At 40.2% G+C, this 18,207-nt stretch overlaps 2 protein-coding genes across 4 annotated transcripts in view; one reads left to right on the top strand and one right to left on the bottom strand.

The window, feature by feature from the left end:
- The window catches only part of LOC133572716 (EH domain-containing protein 2-like), an 84,942-nt gene that overhangs the window by 1,470 nt on the left and 65,265 nt on the right, over positions 1-18,207 (bottom strand). For all 3 annotated transcript variants that reach the window (XM_061925674.1, XM_061925675.1, XM_061925676.1), the window contains exons 4-8: positions 11,933-12,242; positions 11,672-11,848; positions 5,485-5,582; positions 4,711-5,123; positions 616-780 (exon numbers count right to left, since the gene is read on the bottom strand). In XM_061925674.1, coding sequence (XP_061781658.1) covers positions 616-780; positions 4,711-5,123; positions 5,485-5,582; positions 11,672-11,848; positions 11,933-12,156 — 1,077 coding nt within the window. In that variant the 5' untranslated portion in view covers positions 12,157-12,242. The remainder of the gene's footprint in view (positions 1-615; positions 781-4,710; positions 5,124-5,484; positions 5,583-11,671; positions 11,849-11,932; positions 12,243-18,207) is intronic.
- egfem1 (EGF-like and EMI domain containing 1) overlaps positions 1-18,207 on the top strand; it is a 147,324-nt gene that overhangs the window by 83,224 nt on the left and 45,893 nt on the right. The window contains 1 exon segment of the mRNA XM_072911978.1: positions 16,409-16,543. Within this exon segment, the coding sequence (XP_072768079.1) occupies positions 16,409-16,543 (135 nt within the window).

The following is an 18,207-nucleotide window of genomic DNA, read 5'->3' as shown; positions in this document are numbered from 1 at the left end:
TGCTAGCTCCTCGTAGCCTACCATTTAGATGGATTTTTTCATCTTGTATTTTTTAAAATACAAGAAAAGACCAACCTTGTGTGTTTATTGAGGACATTTAGATAATAACTGGCTGTCCAACTTTGCACAGCTGAGATTTTAGATGCAAGCCGATCTAATTCGATATGTTTTTTTTGCTGATATCGGACCAATATCCGATATCAGTATCGGCTCGGGGGCACCCCGAGTAAAAACTGCATTATAAGCTACTTTACACAGAGTCTGTGGTAATGTTTTACTGCAGTGGATGGTCCTGAGCAACGTCAAATCAGCTATGTACTCAAAATCCGATACTTTAAAACTTCTGATACAATAATTTGTCTTTTCCCATCCGGCAACGCTCGTCTTTGATCTCATAAAATTGTGCAGGTTTATGTCTGCTAACTTTGTCGCTACCCCCAAACGTTTTGTTCAGCAGCAAAAGTTCAATAATCCAAATTCTTGTCATAGTTGCTGGCTTTGCGTTAGGTTTAGGCTTACGTTAAAAGTCATGAATGGTACATTTTCTTCCGGATCATTCCTCAAGTGGTTAGGCTGTGTTAAGCAGTGTGAGTGGTAGCAGCATGTAAACCTGACCTGCATCTTGGTGCAGTCGGGGAAATCTCCCGCTGGAACTCGGTGTTGCTGCTGGATCTTGGTGAAAATGACAGGAAGCTGGTAGATCAGATTGTGCTTCGTGCTCTCTTTGCAAAAAAAAGTTGGCATCTCTTGCTTCAAATAGCTGATAATGTGTGCATGGGCCTAAGAGGGCGAGAAAGCAAACATTTAATAAAACTAATGGTGTCCCCATACAATCTTTTCACTTTCATTACGACAACGATATTGGAGCCATGAGTATTGGCCGACACCGATATTGATCCGATACGATATCAGCAGGAATCATACATACTTCTGTTATTTTGTAGTGTGGAATGTTAAAAAAGGTTGGATCAAGTGAAATTAGTCAGAGAACAATGTAGGTATGAAAAACAATAATATGTATTATTAACCATCTGGAATGTTGTCTTTAAGTTTTAATGGAGTGGCAGTTTGTTTTTTAGTGACACCTATTGCATCATTAAGTCAGTCTCATGATGCAGCGAACTGATTGTTACTGGATACTTTCTAATACACTTCTGCCTTGGACATATTATTTTTTGATAGTTATGTTGACAAATATGGTGTTTTAGACTGCTATATTGTTCAATTAAAGGGGAACATTATCACCAGACCTATGTAAGCGTCAATATATACCTTGATGTTGCAGAAAAAAGACCATATATTTTTTTAACCGATTTCCGAACTCTAAATGGGTGAATTTTGGCGAATTAAACGCCTTTCTAATATTCGCTCTCGGAGCGATGACGTCACAACGTGGCGTCACATCGGGAAGCAATCCGCCATTTTCTCAAACACAGAGTCAAATCAGCTCTGTTATTTTCCGTTTTTTCGACTGTTTTCCGTACCTTGGAGACATCATGCCTCATCGGTGTGTTGTCGGAGGGTGTAACAACACGAACAGGGACGGATTCAGGTTGCACCAGTGGCCCAAAGATGCGAAAGTGGCAAGAAATTGGATGTTTGTTCCGCACACTTTACCGACGAAAGCTATGCTACGACAGAGATGGCAAGAATGTGTGGATATCCTGCGACACTCAAAGCAGATGCATTTCCAATGATAAAGTCAAAGAAATCTGCCGCCAGACCCCCATTGAATCTGCCGGAGTGTGTGAGCAATTCAGGGACAAAGGCCCTCGGTAGCACGGCAAGCAATGGCGGCAGTTTGTTCCCGCAGACGAGCGAGCTAAACCCCCTGGATGTCTTGGCTCACACCGTCCCTTATGCCACCGAAGATGATCAAGTGAAGAATATCGGCCCTAGCTTCCCTGGCCTGCTGACATCAACTCCAAAACTGGACAGATCAGCTTTCAGGAAAAGAGCGCGTATGAGGGTATGTCTACAGAATATATTAATTGATGAAAATTGGGCTGTCTGCACTCTCAAAGTGCATGTTGTTGCCAAATGTATTTCATATGCTGTACACCTAGTTCATAGTTGTTAGTTTCCTTTAATGCCAAACAAACACATACCAATCGTTGGTTAGAAGGCGATCGCCGAATTCGTCCTCGCTTTCTCCCGTGTCGCTGGCTGTCGTGTTGTTTTCGTCGGTTTCGCTTGCATACGGTTCAAACTGATATGGCTCAATAGCTTCAGTTTCTTCTTCAATTTCATTTTCGCTACCTGCCTCCACACTACAACCATCCGTTTCAATACATGCGTAATCTGTTGAATCGCTTAAGCCGCTGAAATCCGAGTCTGAATCCGAGCTAATGTCGCTATAGCTTGCTGTTCTATGCGCCATGTTTGTTTGAGTTGGCATCACTATGTGACGTCACAGGAAAATGGACGGGTGTATATAACGATGGTTAAAATCAGGCACTTTGAAGCTTTTTTTAGGGATATTACGTGATGGGTAACATTTTGAAAAAAACTTCGAAAAATAAAATAAGCCACTGGGAACTGATTGTTAATGGTTTTAACCCTTCTGAAATTGTGATAATGTTCCCCTTTAAGGCAGTTGTTCAGAATTATTTTCTGTGACACAATTTTATTTTTTATACGCACCTCCCAAATGAGTGAGTTGGTGTAATTACCTTTTAGATATTGATGATAAATTGCACCCCCTGGTGGATTTATGTTGTTTGAGAGGGATTTTCCTATAGTATTAAAAACTTGTTAAAACCGTTGGCTAGATCGTCATCATTTTGTTTGCATTTGGTGTCAGAAAGGATAATAGTTTGTTGACCCCGGCTGAGAATCGTAGTCAGTACCTTCCAATATTGCTTTGGATTTCCATAAGAAGCCTGTGTATTTCTGTTCCGTCTGGCTATTATTGAAAGTGTCCATTTATTTTTTTGTATTTTGTATATATTTCTTTGTTTTAATGAGTTTGATTAACTGTATCTGTCAAGATATACACTATTACACTATTGCCTCTCATGCCCCCCACCCACGGGGGCCCAACCCACTATTTGAGAAGCACTGAATTAAGGACACTTATTATCTATGTCTAGCTTGCATGCTATTGTGTGCTTAGCTGTTGTGTAGCAACTAGCTTCAAGTAACCTATAGCCTGCCATGTTTACCTTTTGTAAATGAATTGACTAAAATACAAGGAAATACCAACCTTGTGTGCTTACTGGAGGACATTCCGCTGTCCAGCTTTGCACCGATAAACACGCTGCAGGACTGCTTTTATCGAAAAGTTTGGATCAGTGGTTCTCAAACTTTATTTCACCAAGTACCACCTCAAAAAAACACTTTAATGACCAAAATTAAAATACAGTATTAACCTCTTAAGGCCCAAGCTGTTTGTTTAAATGATTTTTTTATTTCTCTTTGCTATTTGGGCTTATTGGACCCTAAATAGAATAAAAACTAAAAATCGTATTTTTATATGATGTACTTAGTCCATAAGTAAGTAAGTGGTTAAGAGGGGAGGAGTATATTTACAGCTAGAATTCACCAAGTCAAGTATTTCATATATATATATATATATATATATATATATATATATATATATATATATATATATATATATATATATATATATATATAAGAAATACTTGACTTTCAGTGAATTCTAGCTATATATATATATATATATATATATATTTATTTTATTGTATGTATATATATATATATATAAATAAGAAAAATACTTGAATTTCAGTGTTCACTTATGTACACATATACACACACATAACACTCATCTACTCATTGTTGAGTTAAGGGTTGAATTGTCCATCCTTGTTCTATTCTCTGTCACTATTTTTCTAACCATGCTGAACACCCTCTCTGATGATGCATTCTGCTTCGTCTCCTTGTTGTGTGCGCAGTTGTGCACTGCATTCTCTAAAAGCCCGAGATGTTATTGTCACATATGCATGTACAGTAGATGGCAGTATTGTCCTGTTTAAGAGTGTCACAACATTGCTGTTTACGGCAGACGAACTGCTTTACGGACGTGAAAACAGGCTGTCGACACGTCACTCAGGTCCGCATGAATTTCGGGAGATTTTCGGGAGAAAATTTGTCCCGGGAGGTTTTCGGGTGAGGCGCTGAATTTCGGGAGTCTCCCGGAAAATCCGGGAGGGTTGGCAAGTATGAGTGTAGTGACATGCTAATTTTTATTTTTACACTTTTTTTTCCCGAATTCCATTGTATGTTATACTCTTCTGACACCATTAGATAGCAGTATAAGTGTCCATATGTCGTCATAAGACCCCAATTCAGGAGTGTACACAATTTTGGAAATAAGAGCTAAAAGGTGCTGTCCACGCATGTGGCCATTAAGGCCTATAGAGGGTATAGTAAGCCTAAATATTCACTAAAACAAAGCATAGATTGTATTTAACAAGTATATTTATTATTTATGTCCACTGTAACATTACATACAGTTTGAGCAGTAACATTGTGTTTGAATATAGGAAAATAAAAAACAAATCACTTGAGTGATTCTTTGGCGTATACCACTAGTGGTACATGTACCAAAGTTTGAGAATCACTGGTTTAGATTTAGCTGATATCATCTAATACTTTTTTGCTGATATCGGACTAATACTGTATATGATATCGCTATCAGATCGGGACACCCCGAAATAAAACACCAAAATGAGTAGACTCTCTTACCCTCACCAGCCGGGCTCTCTTCACCAAGTCATTCAGTTTCCTCACGGCAGCGTTATGTGGAAGGTTCCTTATGTCGGCCAAGAGATCCTCCTCCTCCAGCTCGATCAGTTCGTAGTGGTCACACGTTTGTCTTGGCTCTGACCAAAAAGATCCAATGTAAACTCGCAAAATCTCAGGCGTCCTAAACACTTTGCCCAACGACCACATGAGGGCGCCATATACTCTCATGAGTTGCTGGGAGTCAACCCTGTCGGCCTTGTTCAGGACCACTCGTAACTTGTCCTCGTAGCCAAACAGAGCCCCGAAGGCCCGGGTGAGCTCATCTGAGAACTCCAGCTTGTGTGCGTCGAACAGCAGGATTATTCGATCCACACGCTCGGCGAACCAGCGCAGCACGGCTGGGAAGTCGTAGCCTGAGGAGGAGGAACACAGGGTTTTCATTAGCGCCCCGTGGTAATGAGGTCTGCCTCGGTGCCTCAAGGAGCAAGAAACATGTAACATATCCCAGTGGCCCCCACTGCTTTCAGCCATTTCAGTTCCACCCACAGATCAACGTGTCAATAAAACACAGCAGAGTACAGCACTGATACTTTTCTGCTCGTCTCCTTCCAACACTGTCACAATGTTCTCATCTGTTGCGGTTACCACTCAAACCAATTTTATTGAGCTTTGCATAAGTCAGATTCTTTATTTTGTTACATCTGTTTTTACTACAGTCTTGATATCAACCGGATATCTGCAGATGCTACGAGAAAAACTGGTATCTGAACTCACCCCTGCTTAGTTTTTTCCTTGCTGCAGTTAAAATGCCCGGCGTGTCGATGATGCTGATACTCTCAAGGACCTGATTGGGCATCTGCACACACTGAAACCTGGAATTAGATTATTATATCACTTTAGAAATTAATAAAAAGGCCCCCAAACGATGAAAATATGTAATCATATGCTTTGTTTAATTCATTTCTCTTTTTCATTTTAATTAAAACTTTACTTTAATCAAAACTAATCACATTTTTTTCCAGAGTTAACTCATGATTAATCGTGATTAGTCGCAAATAGGTTTAAAAAAAAAAATCTTTATTAAGTATACCTTTTTAAAACGCACACACAACATGGGACTTGACAATATATGATTATGCAAATGTTTGTTTATTAAACATTATGCTTTTTTAAAACAGTTCAACACAACAATCTTATTATGAAAAAATAAATAAATATATATATACATACATATAGTCGAGGTTACTGTGTTTTATCCGTTATACGGTGCTCAATACCGGGGTAGAGCAGGGAAACCTGCGAAACATGCTTGTAGGGATGAAATAACCTCCGTGTTTTTTTCTTGACCTAACGTATATATGTATATATATTAGGGCTGTCAAGTGATAATTTTTTTAAATCAGATTAATCACACTCTAATTCTGTGATTAATCATGATTGATCACAGGTTATTATTTGCTTGCATGAATAACATTTTCTTTAAAAAAAATACCGTAATATTTAAATACAAGTGCAATTTTGTAGACAGAATGTCATACGGGAACTGTTTTTCTGAACTGCAAGTCATTGATGTGCTCAAAACTTGGTGACAGTAAGTACAGTAAGAATTAAGTGCAGATTATTATTTTTTTTCAAATATGAATATTTCGTGCTTAACCTAATAAAAATAAACATATTTCTTTAACAGGGGTATGTCCTGCTTAACTTAAAAGAGAATAAAGTCAGTGTGCAGCTTTATGATAGAGCAGGTCTCCAACTCTCATCACTATGAAAACTACTGTTACAAAAAGAGAGGCGAGATATTTGTTTCACTAATATAACATTTCAATTGTGCTTTATTTAGGAAGGAGATCTCCTCTCAGCGAGATTATTGTCTTTATGCTATGTTGTGTAATTTATCATTAAATAAAAACATTACACACACTCATAGCTCATTCAAGTGGAATAACTGCCATTAATAGTTTTAAGCCACATACCTATAGTTTCCTACCGAAAGCTGCAAACTGGAAGTGTAATATCCACATTAAATGTGGGCTCTGTACCGAGGATGTCGTTGTGGCTTGTGCAGCCCTTTGAGACACTTATGATTTAGGGCTATATAAATAAACATTGATTGATTGATATGACGTGTGCTGGACCTTGGACCAACTGCACTCAGTAACGAAACAAACACGCTCATATAAATATTGCGCTTATTGCAACCATAGACAGGAGAACACTTGTATTTAAACTCTCATACACTTACTTTCGTTACAGTATCTGCTGCACTGACAAGATGCCTGCTCCGTGCGTGTTGGCGAAACTGCCGAGTCAAAACTGGCGTGTGATGTCACAATTTACCTTGTTCTTTTACAGGGCGTAACAACCCGGGAACATGAAAACAAAAATAATCGGCTCTGTTGGCCACTTAGTTAATAAAATTACTGGACAAGTGCGCCACTTGACTGCTCAATACGGAACGCATACTTTTGTTTCTAAATACAAAATGATTCCGTGTTTCAAGGGACCTTTGGCAACCCTATTTAAGTAGCATTTATGCTAGTAGCGCCATGCTCACGTTCATGTTTTGCTTTAAACTTGAACAGAAAAACAAGCCCAAATAAGTAACCGCACGTTCTAAAACATGCCCAAAAATACGCAACCTGCGACTCATGAAATCTGCAGGCGAGTTTACAAAAATCCAAGCCTAAAGTGGCTTATTGTAAGCGTACATGGCAACACTGCTAGTGTTTCTAGTATCTCGGAACTCACACAGACAGTGGATGGACATAACTTTGGTCTTGTAAAGAGAGCGACCTGCCAGGGCTTCAAAAAAAACGGTGCCGTTAAAGGAAACTTTCGGTAACTTGTTACTAGAGATGTCCAATAATATCGGACTGCCGATATTATCGGCCGATAAATGCTTTAAAATGTAATATCGGAAATTATCGGTATCGGTTTCAAAAAGTAAAATGTATGACTTTTTAAAACGCCGCTGTACGAGGTGGTACACGGACGTAGGGAGAAGTACAGAGCAGTTGCGTCTCCCAGTCATACTTGCCACTCCCGAATTTCAGTGCCCCTCCCGAAAATCTCCCGGGGCAACCATTCTGCCGAATTTCTCCCGATTTCCACCCAGACAACAATATCGGGGGCGTGCCTTAAAGACACTGCCTTTGCGTGCCGGCCCATCACATAATATTTACGGCTTTTCACACAAGTGAATGCAATCCATACTTGGTCAACAGCCATACAGGTCACACTGAGGGTGACCGTATAAACAACTTTAACACTGTTACAAATATGCGTCACACTGTGAACCCACACCAAACAAGAATGACAAACACATTTTGGGAGAACATCCGCAACCGTAACACAACATAAACACAACAGAACAAATAACCAGGACCCCTTGCAGCACTAACTCTTCCGGGACGCTACAATATACACCGCCTGACCCCCCCCAACCTCCACATGCTCTATTATGTCGCTATTCCCATGTCCCAAATTCCAAGCTGCTGTTTTGAGGCATGTTAAAAAAAATAATGCACATTGTGACTTTAATAATAAATATGGCAGTGCTATGTTGGCATTTTTTTCCATAACTTGAGTTGATTTATTTTGGAAAACCTTGTTACATTGTTTAATGCATCCAGCGGGGCATCACAACAAACGTAGGCATAATAATGTGTTAATTCCACGACTGTATATATCGTATCGGTTGATATCGGAATCGGTAATTAAGAGTTGGACAATATCGGAATATCGGATATCGGCCAAAAAGCCATTATCGGACATCTCTACTTGTTACCTTCGCGTTAACTTTGACAGCCCTAATTAATATATAAAATGGGGAGTGGTGTGAAAATTCCAATTAAGATTAAGGACTGCAATGCAGGTTAACAGATCATAGAAATCTTCAGATACCAGACCATGGTAAGAGCTGTGATCTTGGGGTAGTGCGATATAAACGATATACAGTAAATTAAATTTTAATGCTAAGGTTATATCGTGTTGATGACGTATTTTAGCTGTGTTCTATAAATTTAATAGTGACGAAAGAATGAGCGTGTCCTCAACGCAATGTAGCGTCTTTGCTAATGTCCCTCCACAGTGCAGAGCCACTTCCAAGTCACCAAATCTCGCCTCCATAGCGGCAAATAAACTTTTTTTCACAAATCATCACTGACAAGGAATAGGTAAACATGCTACACACTGTAAGAGGATATGCGAACCACTAAGACCGCTTGAATGTAAACATTCGCTTATTAATCCACTGAACACCAACAGTGTGGTGCCCTCTTCTACTCTCTGTGAACAATTTTGGACATTTTTCACAGAGAAAATAACAATGATTAGACTGTCCCTTCCTGCTGCTGTAGTCTCTGTGGAAACATGTCATACTGCCTTTGAGTGTTTTGAGCCAGTGTCCCACTCCCTCCCTGAATTAACAAAAATAGTTCAACAGATAAAACCGTCTGCATGTCCACTGGACATTATCCCATGTCGGCTTTTTAAAAATGTTTTTAACTCTATTGGGCCTTTTATTGTCCACCTAGTCCAGGGGTCGGCAACCCGCGGCTCCGGAGCCGCATGCGGCTCTTTGATCACTCTGATGCGGCTCAGCAGCTTACTTGCTGAACCCCCCAATTTTCCCGTGAGACTTCCGGATTTCAGTGCCCCCCGCAGAAAACTCCCGGGATTAATATTCACCGATTTTCACCCTTACAGCTATAATAAGGGCGTGCCATGATGGTACAACATTTGGCGCCCTCTACAATCTGTATTAACAGCGTGCCAGCCCAACACTTGTTATACAATATACATCTTCTGCTTGCACACATACGTGACAGCAAGGCATACTTTGTCAACAGCCACACAGGTTACACTGACGGTGACCATATAAAACAACTTTAACACTCTTACTAATAATGCGCCACACTTTGAACCAAAACCAAACAAGAATGACAAACACATTTCGGGAGAACATCTGCACCTTAACACAACATAAACACAACAGAACAAACACCCAGAATCCCATGCAGCCCTAACTCTTCCGGGCTACATTATACACCCCTGCTACCACCAAACCCCGCCCCCACCCCAACCCTGCTCTCTCCCCCCCCCCCCCCCCCCCCTCTGTGCGTCGGTTGAGGTGGGCGGGGTTTGGTAGCGGGGGTGTATAATGTATCCCGGAAGAGTTAGGGCTGCATGGGATTCTGGGTATTTGTCCTGTTGTGTTTATGTTGTGTTACTGTGCAGATGTTCTCCTGAAATGTGTTTGTCATTCTTGTTTGGTGTGGGTTCACAGTGTGGCGCATTATTAGTAAGAGTGTTAAAGTTTTTTTTTTAATACCGCCACCGTCAGTGTAACCTGTGTGGTTGTTGACCAAGTATGCCTTGCTGTCACCTACGTGAGCAAGCGTAAAAACCATACAACGTGTGGCTGATCAGGCACGCTGGCTGTAGTGGGTGCTATATGCTGTACCATCACGGCACGCATGACGCTGACAAGCGTCATTCATTTATAACCCTCGTGCCGCACCAGCTTTCAAATTCCATATAAAGGTGTGGGCAGCGTGTCTGAGACCCCTGGTTTATACATAGCACAAAGCAAAAAGAAAACTTTGTATGCAGTGTTAATTCATTTAAAATTTCAAAAAAATTTTGCGGCTCCCATTGTTTTCTATAATGTGCGAAACTGGTCAAAATGGCTCTTTGACTGGTAAAGGTTGCCGACCCCTGACCTAGACAACTCCTCCCTGAGGTGTGGATGTTTCCCAACCTCCTTGAAACATGCTGTCGTCCAGTCACTAATCAAAAATAATGTGATTAAATGTCCGCTTACAATGAGCCCACGGGAGTCACTCTACTCTACCTATGAAAGCCCTTAAAAACACCCAAACAACTCCATTAAGGTTTTATAAACACGATGTACGTATACATGTAATGTAGTAACGGGCACATTTTTTTAACAACATCACTGAGTACTACCCACTGCAGACTTAATGAGAGCCAACAAACATAATAAAACATCACACCGATTGACAGAATTTTAGTCTTATAATCTTAGTCCCATTTAGATGAAGACTGACTCATAATCCTTGTGAGGAAAAGTGGCGTGAAATCAAGTTTCTTTTCATGTCATTCTCGCTATTCCCGGGTCTAAATTGACTGTCAAAGTGTACCAACAAGTCGGAATACCTCCTCATCCTTCTCCTATCCATGTGAAAGGCAGGATTTATGATCTACAATAAACTTCCACAAGCAAGGAAGCATGAAGCAGCTTATGATGACTCGATAATGTCAATATAGCCACACAATCTATTGGTCATGGTGCGGCTATAAATAGTTAGTCTGCATTAGCGCGTATAATAACAATATCACTAATACTTGGTTAATATTCAAGTCCCGAAATGTAAATGGAGTATTGTTGGTGGTTTTTGGATGGTTCTTTATTGGGTTTCATGGGCGGAACAGAGGACCTCCCATTGGCTCCGTTGTAAGCGGACTTTTATTTCCTTTTTTTACGAGTTCGAATGAATAAACAAAAATACATTTGTCGTCATGTCTTTCATAATGATTGTGAATGATCGGCAAAAACCAAAGGATTAAAATCAGAGCCAATAAATAGTAGAGAATAATACAACAATGTAATTGATATTGCTACATCGCCATCCTGTGTATTTGTCTACTTATCATTTTGATCAATAATTGAATCATGCATTGATCTTGAAAATGTGAATTATCATCCACTGGAACTACTGTATTTGGTATTGGATCGATACCCAACTTTGTAGTATCGCCCAAAACTAATATAGAGCCTTTGTAACTTGTTTTAAAATGGATCTATTGTCAATGTTATGCTCTTGTCCTCACTTATAAAAACAGTACTTCCTCTCACAAACATCTTTGTTACAGCTCAGTAAGACTATCACTTCTAAAGCAAGACCTTATATGACATTCCCCTTCCTTCTGTTACCTGTTTAGAAAAGTGTTTCCAAAAGGGTCAAGGTTGCGAAAGGGTTTTTTGGGATCCATGGTGAGGGCATTCCCTGGTATGACTCCCTCCGCCTCCCCATGCATTAAGGCTGTGAAGCAATCTGTGGTTGGCTCTGGTCCAACTCTGCTCCCCAAAAAGTCTTGTTCGATTAGATATCTGAGGATTACAAAGTGTTTTTCTGTAGAGTCAGCAGAATGCAGTGTTTTCAAATGCACAAAGTAATGCAATCTTGATACTTACCTGATAAAAGTCGTCTTTCCCGTTGAGTACTGACCCATCACCAGCACCATCGGCTTGTTGTCAAAGTCTGCGTCCTCGTAGCTTGGAGAGTGGAACTGATGGAAGGAATAGTGCTTCTCTATCGGCAACAGTCGTTTGTAGTAAAGATTCCTCAGCTCCTCCTTCACCATATTGACATCCCCCTGGGTTTTTGGGTCGCCTCGAAGTCTCCGGATAGACATCATGATCACTTCTTGCTGGTCTTTCAACGAAATGATAGCAGAACGCTCTCATGGAATATTGTCAGATTCTCACAGCTGCCTGCTCCATCCTGCAGCGGGACATGTGGAGGGTGGAGAGGGTGTAACCAGAGACTGCAGCTGCACCTCACACAAAGCCACTGTCAAGCGGGACAAGGGTGGAGTGGGGTTTTTGCTGCTGCATAGGGACAATTTTGGCAGACTACACATCGATTAATCATTCTTTACGATGATTGCAGATGTGTCTATGCTCATGCTGTAAATTTCTTACATGTGCAAGTCTTTGTTTTCAGTATCTTTTTTTTAATCAATAGTTGCATAAAACAAACTTTTTGTTTCATTACAAGTTAACAAAGTATCTTTTTTTAATCAATAATTGCATAAAACAAACTTCATTTTCACTACAAATTAGCAACATAATTTATACACTATTGTTTGTAATAATGGGAAACTTCCTTTTACTGACTTGAGTTCTAAGGAATTATTGTACGCAAGAGTTTCCCCATTGGGTACTTCACTTAAGTAACTCGTCTCAGAGCATCAAGTGCAACAAATTCCCCCCTGACACTGGAGTCTTCATTGAGTACCCGTGAGTCAGTGAAACTTGAGTCCTCGTCCGCCTGTGAGTCTGTGAATCTTGGCTCTTCCTCGTCAACTAATGAGCCAGTAAAACTCGGGTATATGTAAAGTACCTGCCACGAGTCAGTGAAACTAGACCCATGAGTCAGTGAAACTCGAGTTTTCCCTCAATCTACCGTGAGTCTGTGAAACTTGTGTCGTCCTTGAGCACCTATAAGTCAGTGAAACTCGGTTCTTCATCAACCTTTGAGTCAGGGAAACTCGGGTCTTCATCGAGTACCTGTGAGTCATTAAAACTTAAGTGTTCCTCAAGCATCTGCGACTTAGTAAGACTCAAGTCTTTTAACCTGTAAATTAGTAAACCTTGAGTCTTTGTTGAGACACCATGATTCAGTTAAACTCGAGTCTTCCTCAAATTCATGTGAGTCAGTGAAACTGAAGTCTTAACAGCATAACTTCAGTCTTTGTCACCCTTAAGTTAGTGAAACTTGAGTCTCCCTCGATCACCTATGAGTCAGTCATTGAAACTTAAGTCTTCCTCAAGCATGTGTGACTTAGTAAGGCTCAAGTCTTAGCTAACCTGTGATCTAGTAAAACTCGAGTCTTTGTTGAGATCCCATGATTCAGTGAAACTCGAGTCTTCCTCAAGTGCATGTGAGTCAGTGAAACTGAAGTCTTAACAGCATAATTTCAGTCTTTGTCACCCTTAAGTTAGTGAAATGTGAATCTCCCTAGATCACCTATGAGTCAGTAAAACTCAAAACTTTGTCAACCTGTGAGTCTTTGAAACTTAAGTCTTCCTCAAGCATCTGCGACTTCGTAAGACTCAAGTCTTAGCTAACCTGTGAGTTAGTTAAACTTGAGTCTTTGTTGAGACCCCATGATTCAGTGAAACTCAAGTCTTCCTCAAGTACATGTGAGTCAGTGAAACTGAAGTCTTAACAGCATAATTTCTGTCTTTGTCACCCTTAAATTAGTGAAACTTGAGTCTACCTCAAGTCAGTAAAACTCAAAACTTTGTCAACCGGTGAGTCAGGAAAACTTGGTTCTTCATCGATTGCCTGTGAGTGAGTGAAACTTAAGTCTTTTTCGAACATTTGTGAGTTAGTGAAAGTCTAATCTTTGTTAACCTGGGAGTCAGGGAAATTTGAGTCTTCATAAATCCATGAGTCTTCCTCAAGCACATGTGAGTCAGTGAAAGTCAATTATTTGTCAATCTCTGACAAATAATCCATTTTCCACCGCTTGTCCCGTTTGGTGTCGGGTGAAGCTTAAATATTCATCAACCTGTGAGTCAGTGAAATTTGGGTCTTCCTCGAGCATCTGTGGTCAAAGAAACTCAAGGATTTCTCAACCCTTGAGTTAGTGAAATTTGAGTCCTCTTCAACTTGTGAGTCAGTGAAATTTGAGTCCTCTTCAACTTGTGAGTCAGTGAAATTTGAGTCTTCATAAATCCATGAGTCTTCCTCAAGCACATGTGAGTCAGTGAAAGTCAATTATTTGTCAATCTCTGAGTCATCCATCCATCCATTTTCCACCGCTTGTCCCGTTTGGTGTCGGGTGAAGCTTAAATATTCATCAACCTGTGACTCAGTGAAATTTGGGTCTTCCTCGAGCATCTGTGGTCAAAGAAACTCAAGGATTTCTCAACCCTTGAGTTAGTGAAATTTGAGTCCTCTTCAACTTGTGAGTCAGTGAAATTTGAGTCCTCTTCAACTTGTGAGTCAGTGAAATTTGAGTCTCCGTCAACCCTTGAGCCGGTAAAACTTGAGTCTTCATCAAGCCCCAATGAGTCAGTAAAACATGAGTGTTCCTCGTGCACATGTGTGTTAGTGAAACTTGAGTCTTCTCCGAACACCTGTGAGTCAGTGAATTATCAGTCTTTGTCAACCCGTGAGTCAGTAAAACCTGAGAATTTCTCGAGCATCTGTGCGTCAGTGAAATTAAAATCATCGGCTACCTGTGAGTCAATGAATTGAGTCTTTGTCAACCAGTGAGTAGGTAAACCTTGAGTTTTCCACAAGCAAGTCAGTGACTTGAGTATTCATTAACTTGTGAAACAGTAATAATTCTTTGTTTACCCATACGTCAATGAATCCTGAGTCTTCGTCAACCTGTGGGTCAGTGAACATTGAGTATTCATTAACCTGTGAGACAGTTAAATTTGAGTCTTTGTTTACCCAAAGGTCAATAAATCTTGAGTCTTTGTCAACCCTTGAGTGAGTGAAAGGTCAGTCTTTGTCAACCTGAGTCAGTGTAACTCAAGTATTCATCAACCTGTGAGTCATTTGTTTACCCGTAAGTGAATGAATCTTGAGTCTTCATTAACCTGTGGGTCAGTGAAACTTGAGTATTCATAAACTTGTGAGACAGTAAAATTTGATTCCTTGTTTACCCAAAGGTCAACGCGTCTTGAGTCTTTGCCAACCTTTGAGTGAGTGAAACGTCACTCTTTGTTAACCTGAGTCAGTGGAACGCAAGTATTCAACAACCTATGAGTCAGTAATATTTGAGTCTTTGTCAACCTGTGAGTCAGTAACGCAGATCTTTTTTGAATAACCGTGAGTCAGTTAAACTCAAGTCTTCGTGAGTCAGTGGAACTGGAGTCTTCATCAACCTCTGAGTCATTGAAATTTGAGTATTCGTCCAAATGTGAGTCAGTAAAACACAAGACTTTGTAAACCTGTGTGTCAGGATAATTTGGGTCTATGTTTGGCAACCGTGAGTTAGTTAAACGCGAGTCTTCCTTAAGCATCTGTGAGTCCGTAAAACTTGAGTCTTACCCAAGCATCGGTAAGTCAGTGCAACTCACGTCTTTGTCAACTTGTGATTTAGGGAAACTTAAGTCGTCCTCGAGCATCTGTGAGCCAATTAAACTCAAATAATTGGCATCCTGTGTGTCAGTGAATTTTGAGTGTTCATCAACCCTTGAGTCAGTAAACCTAAAATCTTCCTCAAAAACCTTTGAGTCAGTGAAACCTGTAAGTCAATCCATGAGTCAGTAACACTCCAGTTTCCATCAACCTGTGTCAAGGAAAAATTAGAGTCTGTAGAGCACTTACGACTCAATGAAACTTGTCGACTGATCGAGTGAACTGTTTGTTTAGCAGAGTCTGTGATGCAGCTCTGGCAGGAAGGGGAAATGAGAGTTGATTTGAGGCAAAGACTTAATCGATAAAGCTTGCCAAAAACATGTTTGTAATGTGTATGTTCACTGGTATGAGCAGAGGTTAACAGAGGAACATTTGCACAATTAGTGACACGTGACCTAGTTTCTTGTTTTAATTAGGTAGCGGTAGCAGCCAGCAGGGGTGTGTAAGAAAAAGAGCTACAGCTTGAGGACTCACAGATATCAGACTGTTTGCAAAATAAATCAGACAACATAAGGAGGGTGTACAACGATTAAAGATCAGAGTTTGGGATAACTGTCAGTTGTGTTGGTTGGTGGGTGGTGTCATTTTCCCCTAAAGTTACGATGAAGTCATTTGAAAAGAAGCACAAAAATGTGCCCAGATGTAACACATATGCATGAACATAAAAAAACGCCCTTTAGAGTCAAATTCTGCCCAAGTTATGGGAGCAACGGTTTACAAACATTTAAAATCCCCCAAACTAACTATATTCTTTTGTGTTTTCAAACTGTGCTGCAACGCTTCAGCTTGCCCCAAATGGACACACGGCACGAGCTGTTCGAAGGAATGTGACTGTGTTGGACAACATTCTACTGGCTGTGACCCCAAAACGGGGAGCTGTATCTGTAAGCCTGCATACCAAGGCCAACAATGTGAGAAAGGTATAATCCCGTAGCAGGAAAACGGATCTGATTGTATTTATTTTGTTAGGCAGCAATATCAACCACCCGGGAGAGAGGGTTCATTATGTCCACATGGTGAACACTCTCAGGTCTACCACCTGAACTCACTGTCACCACTCGAGTGTCTAACGCAGGGGTCGGCAACCCAAAATGTTGCAAGAGCCATATTGGACCAAAAATACAAAAAACGAATCTGTCTGGAGCCGCAAAAAATGAAACATCTTATATAGGTGTTATATTGAAGGCAACACACGATGCAAGTGTTTATATTAGCTATATTAGCCTACTATCAAAATGACTACTGTATTTTTTGGACTATAAGTCGCTCCGGCCGAAAATGCATAATAAAGAAGGGAAAAAACATATATAAGTCGCACTGGAGTATAAGTCGCATTTTTGGGCGAAATTTATTTGATAAAACCCAACACCAAGAATAGACATTTGAAAGGCAATTTAAAATAAATAAAGAATAGTGAACAACAGGCTGAATAAGTGTACGTTATATGACGCATAAATAACCAACTGAGAACGTGCCTGGTATGTTAACGTAACATATTATGGTAAGAGTCATTCAAATAACTATAACATATAGAACATGCTATACGTTTACCAAACAATCTGTCACTCCTAATCGCTAAATCCCATGAAATCTTATACGTCTAGTCTCTTACGTGAATGAGCTAAATAATATTATTTGATATTTTACGATAATGTGTTAATCATTTCACACATAAGTCGCTCCTGAGTATAAGTCGCACCCCCGGTCAAACTATGAAAATAACTGCGACTTATAGTCCGAAAAATACGGTATGTGTCGCAGGCTGAAGTAAATCTTCGTTGACAGAAATATTGAAATGTATTATTTATTCTACACATTTTTACAACATTAGAAACCATTAGTAAGTCAGAAGCTACTCAGAAGGTGAGATAACTCCTGAAAATGACTGGCTTTTAATGGCCAAAGGTATAGATGTGTGTGTCTAAGTTTAAGTAAACGGCAGGCTGTCTTCTTTTAATAGATTTATTACCATTTTTGGCAAGCTAAGTAATGTTTGCTGTGGTCTGGAACACCATGGCGCACAAACAACTATCTGAAATGTGTCATGAGACATGCAAAACTAAATTATATACAAAGAGGATACAATTTAATGAGCTCAAATATACCTACAAATGAGGCATAATGATGCAATATGTACATACAGCTAGCCTAAATAGCATGTTAGCATTGATTAGCTTGCAGTCATGCCTAACCAAATATGTCTGATTAGCTCTCAAACAAGTCAATAACATCAACAAAGCTCACCTTTGTCCATTCACGCACAGCATGAAACTTTTGGTGGACAAAATGAGACGAAGAAGGAGTGGACGATTTTACATTTAAACAAACTGTTGCGTCACACTATTGTGAGTTCAAGAACCGCCGAAATTAGTAGGATAGAACAATGTTCTCCAAATACTCATATTAAACAGTGGGCTTTCTAACAATTTGGAAGGTTTGTGTCATGTTTGTCCTCAAACAAAAACCATATCCATCCATCCGTCCATCTTCTTCCGCTTATCCGAGGTCGGGTCGCGGGGGCAGCAGCCTAAGCAGGGAAGCCCCGACTTCCCTTTCCCCAGCCACTTCGTCCAGCTCTTCCCGG

This window comes from Nerophis lumbriciformis, linkage group LG30, assembly GCF_033978685.3.
Source record: "Nerophis lumbriciformis linkage group LG30, RoL_Nlum_v2.1, whole genome shotgun sequence".
Classification (NCBI taxonomy): Eukaryota; Metazoa; Chordata; class Actinopteri; order Syngnathiformes; family Syngnathidae; genus Nerophis; species Nerophis lumbriciformis.
Note: the sequence above shows the minus strand (reverse complement) of the source record. Positions and strands in the feature narration are given on the sequence as shown.